Source organism: Onychostoma macrolepis, chromosome 13 (assembly GCF_012432095.1).
Source record: "Onychostoma macrolepis isolate SWU-2019 chromosome 13, ASM1243209v1, whole genome shotgun sequence".
In the NCBI taxonomy this organism is placed as follows: Eukaryota; Metazoa; Chordata; class Actinopteri; order Cypriniformes; family Cyprinidae; genus Onychostoma; species Onychostoma macrolepis.
In genome coordinates, this window is record NC_081167.1 from 20,829,608 (window position 1) to 20,846,186 (window position 16,579).

At 36.5% G+C, this 16,579-nt stretch overlaps 2 protein-coding genes across 6 annotated transcripts in view; one reads left to right on the top strand and one right to left on the bottom strand.

Annotated features, from left to right (window-relative positions):
* The first annotated feature begins 427 nt into the window (after positions 1-427).
* rdh12 (retinol dehydrogenase 12) lies at positions 428-6,071 on the top strand. Its single transcript, XM_058795554.1, has 7 exons — positions 428-583; positions 3,093-3,211; positions 3,331-3,486; positions 3,587-3,691; positions 4,366-4,575; positions 4,659-4,848; positions 5,585-6,071. The coding sequence occupies exons 1-7, from the start codon at positions 504-506 to the stop codon at positions 5,685-5,687; spliced, it is 963 nt and encodes a 320-aa protein (XP_058651537.1). The 5' UTR covers positions 428-503; the 3' UTR covers positions 5,688-6,071.
* A 70-nt stretch (positions 6,072-6,141) lies between these two features.
* The window catches only part of zfyve26 (zinc finger, FYVE domain containing 26), a 30,393-nt gene continuing 19,955 nt past the window's right edge, over positions 6,142-16,579 (bottom strand). For 4 of the 5 annotated variants that reach the window (XM_058795550.1, XM_058795552.1, XM_058795551.1 and 1 more), the window contains exons 32-41: positions 14,657-14,804; positions 14,221-14,430; positions 13,887-14,102; positions 13,050-13,247; positions 12,777-12,973; positions 11,042-11,201; positions 9,712-9,771; positions 9,441-9,623; positions 7,961-8,011; positions 6,142-7,867 (exon numbers count right to left, since the gene is read on the bottom strand). In XM_058795550.1, the coding sequence (XP_058651533.1) occupies positions 7,664-7,867; positions 7,961-8,011; positions 9,441-9,623; positions 9,712-9,771; positions 11,042-11,201; positions 12,777-12,973; positions 13,050-13,247; positions 13,887-14,102; positions 14,221-14,430; positions 14,657-14,804 (1,627 nt within the window). In that variant the 3' untranslated portion in view covers positions 6,142-7,663. The remainder of the gene's footprint in view (positions 7,868-7,960; positions 8,012-9,440; positions 9,624-9,711; positions 9,772-11,041; positions 11,202-12,776; positions 12,974-13,049; positions 13,248-13,886; positions 14,103-14,220; positions 14,431-14,656; positions 14,805-16,579) is intronic. The other variant, XM_058795553.1, reaches the window with a different exon arrangement.

A 16,579-nucleotide genomic window follows, 5' to 3' on the forward strand; every position in this document is an offset into this window, starting at 1 on the left:
CAAATAAACAGGTTTTGGAAATATGATCGGCCAATCTACACTTCAGCTGAGTGACAGAGGGAAACGCAACTTGCATAAACGACTTATTAAGATTATATTATAGCAAATAATAGACATTAATATTCGTTTTTACGATTTTAGTTCCTGGAAAAAAAATATTTAATTTTATTTTCAGTCACTTTATTGCCATTTTTTAAAAATCTCTCTCTCTCTCACACACACACACACACACACACACACACACACACACACACAAGAGACATGTAAAAAATAAATAATTAATAAATATTACAAAAATGTAGTAGTAAATGTAAATGTAGTAAATATAACTAAAATAATAATTCTAAAATAAAATAAATGTTCAACAAGAATGACATGAAGATATGCATGTCATACTATGTTGTTGTCCACACCATGGAAACTACAATCCCATCATTCTCTGGGATCACAGCTGTAGATGTGAGTGGGAGGCTGAACACATTCACACCGACAGAGACAGTTTCATGATGCTTATGCTCGTGGTTTTTGCTGCTAGTTTAGGGGTGGTCGCGCTGATTTTAAGGTTGTTTTCTCCTCAAATCAGGTAAGCAATTCTGTCTTTTTTGTCGAGAAAGATTTATGCTATTCAGCCTCATTCATTTAGAAAAAAGACTGCATGCATGCATGCATACATTCAGTCAGGCAAGATTCATACATTCACAAGAGCATGATGTGCAGAAGGGATGAAAACATTATGATGTGAGGGACTAAAACAGAAATCCCAGTCTATGGAGGTAAAGAAAGCAATACAGCCACTGAAGCGTACAGCCCAGAGCAGTATGAATTACATTAAAATCCGGTTAAATAGTCACAACTGTTAATCTAACCGAACACGACCTTTAAATAACAGGTAACACATTATACATTTAACACGATTTTATTTATCGAGTGTAAAATGCGCTCGCCACTATATTGATGAAGGTTGTCCCGTGGTGGACCCGCCTCCACTTGACATGAGCTGCTCTAGAAACCGACCAATAGAAAGGCAGCCTGGGCGGAGTCGCCCCGCCCATCTGCGTTACGGCGCTGCGTCATTGGCTCCAGTGGTTTGGTGAAAGCGTTCTGCGTGGGATGGATCCCTGGACAGCTAGAAATGCTGGCTGAATGCATATAATTACTGTTTAGGACTGTCTGTTCTGGAAAAAAAAGGTAAAAAAATAAATAAAAAACTGAATACGAAACAATACTTTTTTTCTATGATTACACTACGATTATATAACTGTACTATATACAGGTGCATCTCAATAAATTAGAATGTAGTGGAAAAGTTCATTTATTTCAGTAATTCAACTCAAATTGTGAAACTCGTGTATTAAATAAATTCAATGCACACAGACTGAAGTAGTTTAAGTCTTTGGTTCTTTTAATTGTGATGATTTTGTCTCATATTTAACAAAAACCCACCAATTCACTATCTCAACAAATCAGAATACTTCATAAGCCCAATAAAAAAAAAAAACATTTTTAGTGAATTGTTGGTCTTCTGGAAAGTGTTAATTTACTGTATATGTACTCAATACTTGGTAGGGGCTCCTTTTGCTTTAATTACTGCCTCAATTCGGCGTGGCATGGAGGTGATCGGTTTGTGGCACTGCTGAGGTGGTATGGAAACCCAGGTTTCTTTGACAGTGGCCTTCAGCTCATCTGCATTTTTTGGTCTCTTGTTTCTCATTTTCCTCTTGACAATACCCCATAGATTCTCTATGGGGTTTAGGTCTGGTGAGTTTGCTGGCCAGTCAAGCACACCAACACCATGGTCATTTAACCAACTTTTGGTGCTTTTGGCAGTGTGGGCAGGTGCCAAATCCTGCTGGAAAATTAAATCAGCATCTTTAAAAAGCTGGTCAGCAGAAGGAAGCATGAAGTGCTCCAAAATTTCTTGACTTTGGTTTTCAAAAAACACAATGGACCAACACCAGCAGATGACATTGCACCCCAAATCATCACAGACTGTGGAAACTTAACACTGGACTTCAAGCAACTTGGGCTATGAGCTTCTCCACCCTTCCTCCAGACTCTAGGACCTTGGTTTCCAAATGAAATACAAAACTTGCTCTCATCTGAAAAGAGGACTTTGGACTACTGGGCAACAGTCCAGTTCTTCTTCTCCTTAGCCCAGGTAAGACGCCTCTGACGTTGTCTGTGGTTCAGGAGTGGCTTAACAAGAGGAATACAACAACTGTAGCCAAATTCCTTGACACGTCTGTGTGTGGTGGCTCTTGATGCCTTGACCCCAGCCTCAGTCCATTCCTTGTGAAGTTCACCCAAATTCTTGAATCGATTTTGCTTGACAATCCTCATAAAGCTGCGGTTCTCTCGGTTGGTTGTGCATCTTTTTCTTCCACACTTTTTCCTTCCACTCAACTTTCTGTTAACATGCTTGGATACAGCACTCTGTGAACAGCCAGCTTCTTTGGTGATGAATGTTTGTGGTTTACCCTCCTTGAGAAGGGTGTCAATGATTGTCTTCTGGACAACTGTCAGATCAGCAGTCTTCCCCATGATTGTGTAGCCTAGTGAACCAAACTGAGAGACCATTTTGAAGTCTCATGAAACCTTTGCAGGTGTTTTGAGTTGATTAGCTGATTTGTTGAGATAGTGAATTGGTGTTTTTTTGTTAAATGTGAGCCAAAATCATCATAATTAAAAGAACCAAAGACTTAAACCACTTCAGTCTGTGTGCATTTAATTTATTTAATACACGAGTTTCACAATTTGAGTTGAATTACTGAAATAAATGAACTTTTCCACAACATTCTAATTTATTGAGATGCACCTGTGTGTGTGTGTATATACACACACAGAACACACATAGTACAGTTATTCAGTTATTTATAGTACATGTATAGTACAGTTCTCAATATACATAGAAAGAGAGAGAACTTGAATGATAGAAAAGATTCCTGGTGAGCTGTTGGTTAGGTCCTCCTTCAGATATTTGAACCCTGACCGCCTCAACTGACCAATCAGACAGCCATGAATAAATGTATTATTTTCACCTGTTTTCAGCCTTTCTGTGATGCTCTTTATAATATATTTCAATGTTTGTGTAGAAAATATGCAGCAGGAGGAGCGTGTCGATCCACAGCACGGTTAGATGGAAAAGTTGCCTTGATCACAGGAGCAAACTCAGGAATCGGGAAGGAAACAGCTTTGGATTTGGTCTCTCGAGGTCTGTCTGACTCTTCAAAGCCTTTATCATATACCTTATATCTTTAGAAATGCCTAATGAAACAATGTGAACAATTCAGTTTAAATACACATTAACACTTCAGTTCTGTTTGCTGACAGGTGCACGTGTGATTCTGGCGTGTCGTGATGTGGAGAAGGGCGAAGAGACGGCGACAGAGATCCGTACACGAGTGGGTGGAGCTAAAGTGGAGGTGAGGGAGCTGGACCTGGCCGACACCTGCTCCATCCGAGCCTTCGCTCAGAGATTCCTGCGAGGTATTGCCTTATGATATCCAATCCAATGCAAGCAACAGCCAAGATACAAAAGTCTTAGATATTTGAGTTTACACCTAATGACTTTTGTTTCTTCATTCAGAGGTTGATCACCTGCACATACTCATCAATAATGCCGGTATCATGATGTGTCCTTATATGAAGACAGTCGATGGCTTTGAGATGCATATTGGGGTCAATCATTTGGGTAAGTGCGACTAATACTTATATTTATATTAATACATGTCAGCAAACTGGAATGTGAATTTTTCCACAAGCAGGTAGTGCTTTTCTTACTGTCAAAAACAAAAAAGCAAAGGCCGCACACCTGTCAGGAATGATTTCAGGACACATTATGGTAAAATCTGTATGTTAATTGGCACATTTTATGCATGGTATTAAGAAAATCAGGAGATATGACAACTGATGTCTCATGTCTTCTGTACTCATGTCTTCACTTAAAATAGATGTTATGCAGTGTTGTTACTGTTCAAACTAAAATGATTATGAAATGAAATTGAACATGTTATTCATGTTATGTAATTGTGTCAGGAGAAATAAGTTTAGAAGTTTAAAAATTTCCAGTGTTGTTAATGTTACCTAAAACAATAAAAAATTGAAAAATGTTTTTGCTACATGAAATAAAGCTGAAATAAAATAAATTATAAATATTGGATGTAAAACTTGCCTTGGCAACTAACTGAAATTAAAATAAGTTCAAGGTTATTTACTGAAACCAAAGCTTATTAGAAGTATTTAAAAAAATTTAAACTGAAAATGTACAAATAAAGTTTAGTTATAAATATGAATAAATACTAATTTAGTGTATAAATATACTAAAATAAGTTTGGACAACTCACTTCTGCACCTCTTTTCATTCAGGCCACTTCCTGCTCACATACCTCCTCATTGGTCTGCTAAAGCGTAGCGCTCCTTCACGAATCGTGGTCGTTTCTTCACTGGCACATAATTTCGGCTGGATTCGATTCCATGACCTGCACAGCCAGGGCAGCTACAACAGTGGCCTTGCTTACTGCCAGAGCAAGCTGGCTAACGTGCTTTTCACACGCGAGCTAGCGCGCAGGCTCCAGGGTGAGTACTGCTGCACATCAAACAAGAATCTAAAAAGAAAAGTGGAATCCTTGCAGAAGATGACTTGACTTGTATTTCATCAGGGTCAAACGTGACAGTGAACTCTGTGCACCCGGGAACGGTGAGGTCAGAGCTGGTGCGTCACTCTACTGCGATGTCTCTGCTGTTTGCTGTCTTCTCCATGTTCCTGAAGACCCCAAAGGAAGGAGCTCAGACGTCTGCCTACTGCGCCGTAGCTGAGGAGCTCCAGTCAATCTCAGGCAAACATTTCAGGTACAGCACACTTTAGAATGGGTTACAGTTTAAAGGGATAGTTCACCCAAAAATGAAAATTCTGTCATTAGTTACTCACCCTCGTCTCGTTCCAACCCCTAACTACCTTTGTTCATCTTCTGAACCCAAATTAAGATATTTTTGATGAAATCCAAGAGCTTTCTAACCCTCCATAGACAGCAACGCAACCAAAATGTTCCCAGGTCCAGAAACGTAGCAAGGACATTGGTGAAATAGTCCATGTGACATCAGGGGTTCAACCATAATTTTACGAACCTACGAGAATACTTTTTGTGCGCAAAAACCCCCAAAAATAACGACTTTATTCAACAATTCTTCTCCTCCTCATCCTGTCTGATGCGGCGTGCTGCTGTTCTAACAAATAATGCTACCTGTCAGATTATGCTACCAACACATTATTTATCCTACTGTAATGGTAGGTTTAGGGCTGGGGTAGGTGTGCACGTTAATAAAGCCTCACACCACATTAATATCAAGCTGGAAGCAAAATCTGATACGTAGCATTTTTCGCTGTCAATTTATGCTACCATCTGTTTTAATGGGAGGTAGCACAAATCGTCAGAACACCGCCATTTTAGAGAGTATCAGGACAAGCCTTGTCTATGAAACCGGGGGATAATAGCTGTGTATGTTAAAACCGATTAAAATTAAAAAGCATCTATAGTTTCTTAGGTATTGGCATGTTATTAAACCTTTCTCTCTGTCTCTCCCACAGTGATTGTGCCCCTGCTTTTGTGGCCCCTCAGGGACGGAATGAGGAGACGGCACAGAAACTGTGGGATGTAAGCTGTGAATTACTAGGGATTGAGTGGGACTGAAACATTCATTTGACCTGCTTTATTTCTTTATTGTTTTTTTCCACACTTCTATATTTTCAGTAATTAGACTTCTTTTGTCTTGTTTGGTTTTGTTTAATACATTTGTGTACATTTTCTCAAATCCACGCTAGCACAACCCACCTTGTTCTTTCTGCCAGTTTTCTTCTATCATGCCCTTATGACATGCAAGTATGAGTTTCTTTGACTCTAGAACAAATCTGTGAAGAATTTTAAATTCACCGTTTTATTCTGTTGGTATTTTGAACGCTGCTTTAACTCCTATCTCAGTATTGTCACATGAATCTGCATATTTGAAGTCTTTTATACAGATGTGCTTTTAACTACTGTGGTACATTCATGACCAGAGATGAATATTTAAATATATACAGTAAAAAAAAAAAAAGTATAATTTTTGTATTTCCCTTTCTTTATTTGCTAAAATATAGAAATACACAAAAACATCTGGCAAATAATATTAACAGACAACTGATAGATCAAGTAAGTTCATTATTCAAAATTATTTTAAAAATTTACTCAAAATAAAAAAAAAAAGATAATTCATTGTTAGACTGAAGTATTGTTTTGTATAGATTTTTATATATACATATAATTATATTTTAATAACTTTTAATTATAATGTAATAACTTTAATATCACGCTTCAGGAGACATTTGTTTGTGACTCTGATTGGATTCAGACACACGTATTTCCATTTCTTTGGCAACATTGCTGTAACAGTCTTATTGATTTTAGTACATGCATAGGCCTTGTAAACAGATGTAGTTCCTTAAAGAAATTGTCCACATAAAAATTTGAATTCTGTCATCATTTACTCACCCTCATGTCATTCCATACCTGTGTGACTTACTTTCGTCTGTGGAACATAAAATAAGATTAAAGTCATACAGGTTTGGAATAATATGAAGATAAGTAAATGACATGACAAATTTCATTTTTGGGTGAAATATCCCTTTAACATATCCCTACAATGCAGAAAAGCACCTCCCATTTTAAACTGTGATTAACTTTACACAATAAAATTTATACACATTCACAGAGTTCACAATATGAAACATTACAGGAGGGTCAGAGACAGTTTAATCTGATTAACATACTGTAAATATATACACACACCCTCTCTCGCACACACACACATCCATAAACAGTGCACATAATTTCAGGGCGTTAATTGTAGGGTAATCTGCTATAGACAAACACGTAAGCAACATTTCACTGATACAGTATATTTTGAAAATTGCAATGTTATACCCAGAATCCCTTACTTTCCAATTGTAACTGTTAGTTTAGGGTTTCGCAGTATCTAAGACACTGCGTATATATTTGTTCTCAGCGCTCCCTCATCATAATGCCTGTAAATCACACCTTCCCTTTTAACAATAAATTTTTTGTAGTCCAACCACATCTGATTGCAATCAAAATAAACTGCCTTTTTTTTTGAGAACTGAAGTGACACTAAATTTATAGTGACACCATTGTAAACTTGCAATGAACTCAGATAAGAATTAATTTAAACGGCAGACTCCAGATAATTTCACTACCATATGACCTCGTTCCATCAGGAGGAGATTTAGTCACAGTGATTAGTCTTTTTGACATAGATGAAAAGAAAAATCAATTTTCCTGAGGTAAGAGAATAAGCTCAGTCAAATACTAAAGAACACAGATGTGAATGTTGCCATAATTGTAAAATATTTAGTAAAGTTAAGCAGTTTTCTTTCTGCTGGGGACCGGTAGATCGAGAGGCCTTTTTCTCATTTCATCAGATTCTCAGTGGATGAGGTTTGGTAGTTGGACTGGTCCCAACTTGAGCTAGATTGTGAATAGACATTTAACAAAAGTGGCACAATGGTGATTCATTTCCTGGCATATTATTTCACTCCAGCCAATCAAAGCAGAGCAGAATACTTCAGTGACCAAAAGGAATTAGAGTTCACAACAGGGATTGGTAGTGGTTATCAGTTATTGCCTTGTCGTTGCCGTGACGATCGTTCCTGATGCTCCGAGAGCCACTGGCGGCAGATATCATGCATGACAGAGTCACCGGAGCTCTCAGCGGCCCGCATCACATCCTGTACAAATGGAGCTGCCTTCACAAGCTCAAGCTTCACAGCCTGGAGATACGCTGCCCGCAGTTTACTGCACTGAAGATATGCCTTTATCTACAGAGAGAGAGAGAGAAAAGCGTGTGAATGAGAGCAAGAAAGTGTGTGAGGGAAAAAAAAAAAAAAGACTGAGAAAGAGAGAAACCACACCTTGTTTTCTGGACTCTTAGATTCTAGAATCAGGCCCTCTAGTTCTTTAGCCTAAACAAAAGAAAAACTAAATTTTTCAGACATATATACATTATATAATTATATAATACACACACAAATGATAGATAGATAGATAGATAGATAGATAGATGTGCATCTCAAAAAATTTGAATATCATGGAAAAGTTCTTATTTATTTTTTGTAATATAAGAAAGTTCTAGATTCATTACACACAAACTGAAATATTTCAAGAGTTTTTTTGTTTTAATTCTGATGGTTATGACTTTCAGCTTAGGAAAATAAAAAATTCAGTATCTCAAAAAATGTGAATATTTTCTCAAAGATCAACCATAAAAAGATTTACAAAACAGAATTGTTCAAGATCAAAAAGTAGGTTTAATTATGCACTTAATACTAGCTTGGGGCTGCTTTTGCAGGAATTACTGCTTCAATGTGGCGTGGCATGGAGGCGATCAGCCTGTGGCACTGCTGAGGCGATATTGAAGCCCAGGTTGCTTTGATAGCGGCCTCTTGACAATACGTTCAGGTCAGGCGAGTTAGCTGGCCAATCAAGCACAGTAATATCATAGTCCACAAACCACTTAGAAGTAGTTTTGGCTCTGTGGGCAGGTGCTAAGTCCTGTTGCAAAATTAAATCTGCCTCTCCATAAAGCTTGTCAGGAGAAGGAAGCATGAAGTACTCTAAAATCTCCTTAAGAACGGCTGCATTGATTTTGGACTTGATAAAGTACAGTGGACCAACACCAGCAGATGACATGGCACCTCAAATCATCACCGACTGTGGAAACTTCACACTGGACTTCAAGCAGCTTGGATTCTGTGCTTCTCTAGTCTTCAGACCTTGATTTCCAAATGAAATGCAAAATTTACTTTCATCTAAAAAGAGGACTATGGACCACTGAGCAACAGTTTAGTTCTTTTTCTCCTTAGCCCAGGTGAGAAGCTTCTTATTCTCTACCACACTTCTTAACTTCCAGTCAACTTTCTATGAATATATTTCGATACAGCACTCTGTGAACAGCCAGCCCTTTCAGTGATGACCTTCTGTGGCTTATCCTCTTTGTGGAGGGTGTCGATGATCGTCGTCTGGACAACGGTCAATCAATATTCTTCCCCATAATTGTGGTGGCATGTTCTAAACTAGCCCAGGAGGTACCCAGTATTTGTACTCAAAATTAATCAAACTAATCAAGCTCAAAATTTAATATTCAAATTTTTTAAGATACTGAATTTTTAATTTCCCTGAGCTGTAAGTCGTAACCATCAGAGTTAAAACAAAATACTCTTGAAATATTTCAGTTTGTGTGCAATGAATCTAGAATATAAAAAAAGTTTGCTTTTTGAATTAAATTACAAAAAAAAAAAAAACTTTTCCATGATATACATTTTTTTTGAGATGCACATACATACATATATGCAGTAACGCAAATCCAGAAAGATTGTTAGGTTGGGAACTCACATCAGCTGGACTCTTATCAGCTACTGAGACACAGCTGAGCACAATAGCATCACAGTCATGTTTAGAGGCTGTCCCAGACTCCCCTACACACTTCAGAAGCTGCCGCACAGACGAGTACTGACGCTGCCGGACAAGGCGCTGTCCGACCCGTATGTACACCGCCAGTGCCTCCAGCTGGAAGTCCTGCATCACATTAAAGAAAAAGAGAATCGGAGTCAGATGTGAACAAGACAAAGATTCAGTCTATAACAGCTGTGTCGTAAGTGCTTACCTGTACTACTCGATATGCAATGCCAAAACCTTCCTCGATGTTCTTGCCTCCCAGCATCACCTGTGCAATATGCAGAGAGAGGTTACAGTGTTTGTGAGATGTGTTTATATTTGTTTCATTTAGATTTCATCTTTAGTCTCTGTTAGATTTATGCCACAATGCACTGTCAACCAGTTTTGACTTTTTTATATACACTGCCATTTAAAAATTTGGGCTTTTTATTTAAATAGAATTCGTGCTTTACTATCACTTTTGAACAATTTAAAGACATTTATATTATGTTACAAAAGATATCGCAAAATACTAAGCAACTTTTTTCAACATTGATAATCATATTAAATGTTTCTTGAGCAACAAATTAGCATACTGCAATGATTTCTTAAGTATCATGTGACACTGAAGACTGAAGTAATGGCTGCTGAAAATTTTGCCAATCACAGGAATAAATTACATTTTAAAATACATTCAAATCAAAGAGAGTCATTTTACATTGTAATAATATTATTTCACAATATTACTGTTTTTTCTGTATTTTCAATCCAATAAACAAGAAACTTCTTTCAAATAAGTCTCCTTAAATCAACCCCAAACTTTTGAATGGTAGTGTACATATTTGGCACAGACCAGATCTTATTGCATGCATGTAAATAGCAAAAGCATCTGATCTGGGCCACTTTCAAATCTGGTTTAAAATCTTAGATATTACTTTATATATTAGTACACTGAAAAAAAATCAAATCTGCATTAGGCCATGCATGTAGTGTAAGCATGTAGTGCAGTTTGAATGTTATGAAATAGGATCATTTTTAACACTGTTTCTATTTCAGTATTCTGTAAGGTTAATGCACTGCAGTAAATCATATCCATACAGTATCTCTTTTCCCACAATATGCATTACTCATACACACTTAGTCTCGCGGAATTCAAAACAATCAGCTCACGCAATCAGTTTGAAATCCATTCAGGGAAATACTTACAGTTAAACACTTACAAACATAATATACACACATAACACAAACCAGAAAAGAGCAGAAATGTATTTTAGTCATCCATTTTAAATAGTTCAGCAAAATATTTCTTACATTTTTTAATAGATATGCAGCATTTCCACTCTCCCCTCACTATAATATATTCTATCCTATAAATGCAAGATGTCAAGAACGGTCTTGAATGCAACCTACAGGTGTGATTACTGTTTTTCTGTGAATTTTCACAGGTGAAATCCGGTAATATTAAATCCATCCACACCTTTAGAAACAGAGATATGGAAGGGGATGCAGCAAAAGGACTAGATTGTGTTTATACAGAAGAGCATGCTTTCCTAGCTCACCTTGCAGGCCACGTCCACCTTCATGGGGCTGTTTCCAAACAGAGTGGGTGGGGCACTGTTCCCTGTGAGGGCGGGGCCTACTGCTGTCCTGGATGGTGAGCTTTCACAGCGGTGTAAGAAGCGTGTCACCTCCAGCTGCAGCTCAACTGTGTGTATGTGTCTGCAACATTTATGTTCCATAACCACATTAAAATAGCCCAAAGCCAAAATACTGAGGAACATAATGAAAGCTCTTATCAGTACTGACTATATAATTTTAAATAGTGATCGACCGATATAGATTTTTTTTATTACCGATACCTATTATTTGCATGTTTACGTGCCCGATAACCGATATGCAGAACCAATATTTATTTACTGTTATAAAGTAAATAAATGACTGAAAGGAGGAAAAACCAAAGTGAAGTATGGACTTACTTCACTCAGTTATCTTAAAAAAAAACAAAAAAAAACAACAAAAAAAAAAGGTTGAAAATTAACAGTATTTTATGTTAAATTTAATCTTAATCATATTACAACAATAAAAACATTTTATTTATAAAAAGCGTCAGCGGCAACACTGATTTTAACAATAAGCAAAATAAATGTAGAATGTCCCATTTTAAAATGGAGAAAATAAATAAAGGACAGGAGTCATCATAACTTCAATTTAAACTACAGTTTTAGGTTTATAAGCTGTTTAATAGGCTAAAGAGTGAAGAATAATTCACTGGATAATGTTAATTCACTGAATAATAATCTCTGGAATATTGAAATATAACAAAAAAAAACATCGTGTTTTATTGCATTTCTCAACTGGTATGTTATATCAGAATTATTAATCTGTTTTTGTCATTCTAGATTATGAAATGCCTGCTGACAGTGCGTTTTATCTATGCATTTACACAGAACTATAGCCTACTCAAATTGCGATCGTTCGCAGAGATAATAATTAATTAATTTCCATAGCGATGTATTTATTTAGATGTTTATTAACGAAATAATGGTTATATAGTAAATGTTAATATAATTTAGCGTGTTTTAAACAAGTGAATCTTGTTAAAAGTTACATGAGGTGGCCGTGCTGGAGCATTTCCTGAGCATCAACCGCTGAACAGCAATATGAAAGCGGCTTCACGAGACTAATGATGAGCATATACAACAGAGAGAGAATTAAATTCAGCGCTTTTATTTCCAACATGCGCTCATTCACGGCTACATATTTAATTCAGGCAAAAGTCTTTATTGGGACAGACTGAAGGATTATCATACGTGACTCCGTGAGTTCGTCTCTATTTCTTAGAACCCAGCTGTATAAACTGCATATCAGGCATTTAGGTAATACATCTAATTTGATGGCTGTTATGTTAAAGTTTACTAACTACAGCAAATCAAGTAGGCTACCTGTGCACACCGTTGTTGTTGTCTCGTCTCCCCTCAGATGCGCTGCAATGACGATCCTGAGCGCAATTCTCAAAACAACCACAAGCTGGCGGCGTTTATCGGTGAATCCGATATTACAAAACCGATATCCGATTATGGCAAAATGCTTAAATATCGGGGAAAATATTGGTAAATCAATATATCGGTCGATATCTAATTTTAATTCAGTGTATGTTATTATACATAATGCAAATAGTAGTAAATTATATTAACTACAAGTTGGCTTGCAGTTTGCATCTGGCTGTTTCTCATTTCTCCCCAATAAATATAATTCTAAAATCAATTTGACTAAGGAATTTAAACCCTTTAATACCTGGAGACATCAGTGGAGCTCATTTTCTTCCTGAAAGAGGAGCTGTGTGATTTCCTGCGGCTCTGTTGTTCCTGCAGGTAAGTTCTCAGGTGCTCTTTCGCTCGAATCAGCCAACGCTGTTGCTCTCCCAGCTGCAGATATGACTGAGCACCGTGAGAAAAGAAGCGGATACAGGTCATAGCGGCACGAATGTGATCCTACAAAGAGAGGGAAGAAAATTATAGCAGCATGCTATAGAAAAGGGGAAAATATGTGCATGTATGTTTTAAGCACCATCATGAACTGCTGGAGTTGGTAAAGTGAGTGGTAGTGTCCCCTGCGCTGGAGTAACTGACAGGCTGAAAGAAGGTAACAGCCCCAGGTCTCTAGTGTGGGGTCCAGAGTTTCTAACAGACCCTGCAGAGCCCCCAGCCGTCCACGTTCAAGACAGGGCTGAAAGATGCCCTCCAGAAACACATCCTCTGAACACTCCTGGAAACAGACAGAGAAAAAAAAAAAAAAAGAAGAGAGAGACAGAAACTTTATAAATATAAACATACATGTTCCTCGTTTGTTATATAAAACATTCCTCTGAAAAAAAAAAAAAAAATCTGATTACATATACAAAGCTGTTCATAAGCCTGGGATTGGAAACTAGCTTTAGTGTTTTGAAAGAAGTTCACCAAGGCTGTATTTCTTTGATCAAAAATACAGTAATATCAGCAATATTGTGAAATATTATTAATAATTACAAGTTTCAAAGAATTGTTTTCTATTTTTTTAAATATTTTTAAAATGCAATTTATTCCAGTGATGACAAAGCCATTCATCCAGTTTTTAGTGTCAAAGACACTTCAGAATTCATTCTTATATGCTGATGTATTATCAATGCTAAAAACAGTCATGCTCCTTAATATTCTGTGGAAACCATAATAGATTTTTTTAAGTATTTACTGATGAATAGAAAGTTCAAACAACAGTATTTATTTGAAACAGACATTTATAAAATGTCTTTACTATCACTTTTGATAGTAAAAAAAAAAAAAAAGTATAAATTTCTTTCTTTCAAACAGTAGTGTAGTTCTAATAATAAAACTGTGAAGTGTCAAGTGCTCTGTAACTTTGCAGAACCTTGTTCTGTATGTGGGTGAGTGCGTCTCTCAGGCAGTCACTGCGCAGGTAAAAGCTGATGAGGCTTAGGTGTGTGCCATAAGTGAGCAGGTAAAACAGACACTCCGGATAATAGCTGCACCGCTGAACTCTGCCCTCTGCTCCATCTAGAGGAGCAGAATCAGAGAGAGCCTCCTCCAGCTCACGCAAAGAGGCCAGGATGTCCTCATCCACAGTCTATATTTATAAAAAAAAAAAAAAAAGACAGACAATGAGTTTTAGAAACACTGCGTAAGGAAAGTCAAGGATCTTATCAAATCAAGTCTGTGTCTTCTGGGTCTAAGTGTAGTATTACCGTGTTCAGAGTGGGTTTGACTGTGGACTCCAGGTGCTGAACGATCTCCTGCAGAAGTCTAACTCCATGGTTCAGCTGGTTCCGATCTAGTGGTGCTTTCAGACAGCGGCCAAACTTCTCCCTAGCCCCGCTCAGATTTCCAGCCTTCAAAGACGCCATACCCCACGCCTGCCAAACTCCATTCGGGTCTAGTCCACTCTTAGTCGACACCTGAGCGTTACAAACAAAAACTAATTGCAAAAAAATAGCCGAACTCAAAATTACAACAGGTCACTAGATTTAGAAACCACATTCACTTTTATTGTATAAAAAAAGAGCAGCATGAACATTCTGCATAAAATCTCCTTTTGTGCTCAACAGAAGCAAGAAAATCATGAATGTGAGTAAATGATGAAATGACAGTCATCTTGGTTTGAATCTTTACTTTAAATCTCACCTCCACAGCTAGCTGGTAGTGTTCGGCCTCTAGCAGCTGGTTGCGCAGACGTGTCACTGCAGTCATTTCCTGAATATCGTCCAGAGATGGAATGTATTTGTAGTTTGCACTGACTAAGATCTTCAACACATCCACCTTACTGATGTAGCTGTGGACGAAGAGAAAAGAATGAGTTAAAAAGAAGTGAAAAGAAAGATACATTATATTTCAAAAGTTTGTTGTCAGTAAGATTTTGTAAAAATAAATTTATGCTGTTATTCAGTAAGGATGCATTAAACTGATCGAAGACAAACAATGTCTTTCTTACAAACAATCTCTATGATTTCAAATAAGATGTTCATTTAAATGTTCTATTCATTAAAAGACAAAGTATCCTGAAAAAAAGTCATGTGGTTTGCACAAAAATATTAAGCAAGCCACACAACCATTTTTTACATTGATGATAATAAGAAATCTCTCAAGTGACAAATCAGTATATTAAAATGATTTCTAAAGGATTATGTGACACTGAAGACTGGAGTATTAGCTTTTTGACCCGCAAATGAAGTTTGCTAAATTTAAAAAAAAAAATTGTCTTTTTCCAAATGGCATGAGACTTTGTACGGTCGTCAACACTTTCTAGATCTACAAATAAAAAATAAAATTGGAATGATTTCTTGATTTTATGTTAGTGTTTATATTAATGTTTTTACTCCACATTTGTGTAGTTTTTGGAAGACTTATGATATATTTTAAATTTATATAAACAAATTAAAAGACATTTTTATATAGGTTTTTATACAAAAAACAGCTTTTTATGTAAAATTCACTTCATAAAAGACCCACATTTCTAACTTTCATTCATGGGGATAACATGGATCATTTCACATGGTTTAGTGTAAAATTTTTGCCCATATTTTGGAAATTACAGTTTCAAAAGTAAAAAATTATCATTTTTACCACTAGATGGCTGCAGAGCTCCACTATTTACTATTTGCTATTTGACCAACTGAAAGATATCTTTTCACAAGTTTTTTTCAGTTGGATTCATATCTACATATTGTGAAATCACAATTATAACAATAAAAATGATTTTTGTCAAAGTTTTGCATTTTTAGAACTGAAAAAAATCAAATTTTCAATAATGTTACATTATGATTTGAATCAAACCTCAACAAGATGTTACAAAGAGAAAGGTTGGAGTCTTTAGAGTTTATCATTTATTTCAATCATCTGTTTTTCATATAATTTTAAGTGTGTGTGTGTGTGTGTGTGTGTGTGTGTGTGTGTGTGTGTGTGTGTGTGTGTGTGTGCGTGCGTTCGTGTGCATTGTTGATGTGTCAGTGTCACCAATTTATTTTTGTGGTGGTTTTGCATTTTGGATTATTTTATTTGAAGAGACCCCGCATAGAAAATGGACAAAATTCATCCTCAAAATCAGAAACAACACAGAACACACATGGACAGAAATGAAGTGTCACACTTCCGATATTGCAAAATGATCATGCTGTGAACACACATACAGTCACACACACAAACACAGAGGAATACATTTGTGAGACTAAAAAAAAACTGCTCTTTTATAATTTGTCAAATAAAATAATCCGAAATGCAGAGCCACCACAAAAAATAAATTGGTGATACTGACACATCGACAATGCACACACACACACAATCATCCCCCCGCCCCCCACACAAACACACACACACACACTTTGAAAATTATATGAAACACAGATGATTGAAATAAATGATGAACTCTAAAGACTCCAACCTTTCTCTTTGTAACATCTTGTTCAGGTTTGATTCGAATCATAATGTAACATTATTGAAAATTAGATTTTTTTTTTTCAGTTCTAAAAATGCAAAACTTTGACAAAAATCATTTTTATTGTTATAATTGTGATTTCACAATATGTAGATATGAATCCAACTGAAAAAAAA

Bases quoted from the DNA above. Each gene is read 5' to 3' on its own strand.
- rdh12 (XM_058795554.1), top strand. From the start codon at position 504: ATGATGCTTATGCTCGTGGTTTTTGCTGCTAGTTTAGGGGTGGTCGCG. The intron at 584-3,092 runs GTAAGCAATTCT...ATGTTTGTGTAG, and splicing joins TTGTTTTCTCCTCAAATCAG to AAAATATGCAGCAGGAGGAG. The intron at 3,692-4,365 runs GTAAGTGCGACT...CTTTTCATTCAG, and splicing joins TATTGGGGTCAATCATTTGG to GCCACTTCCTGCTCACATAC.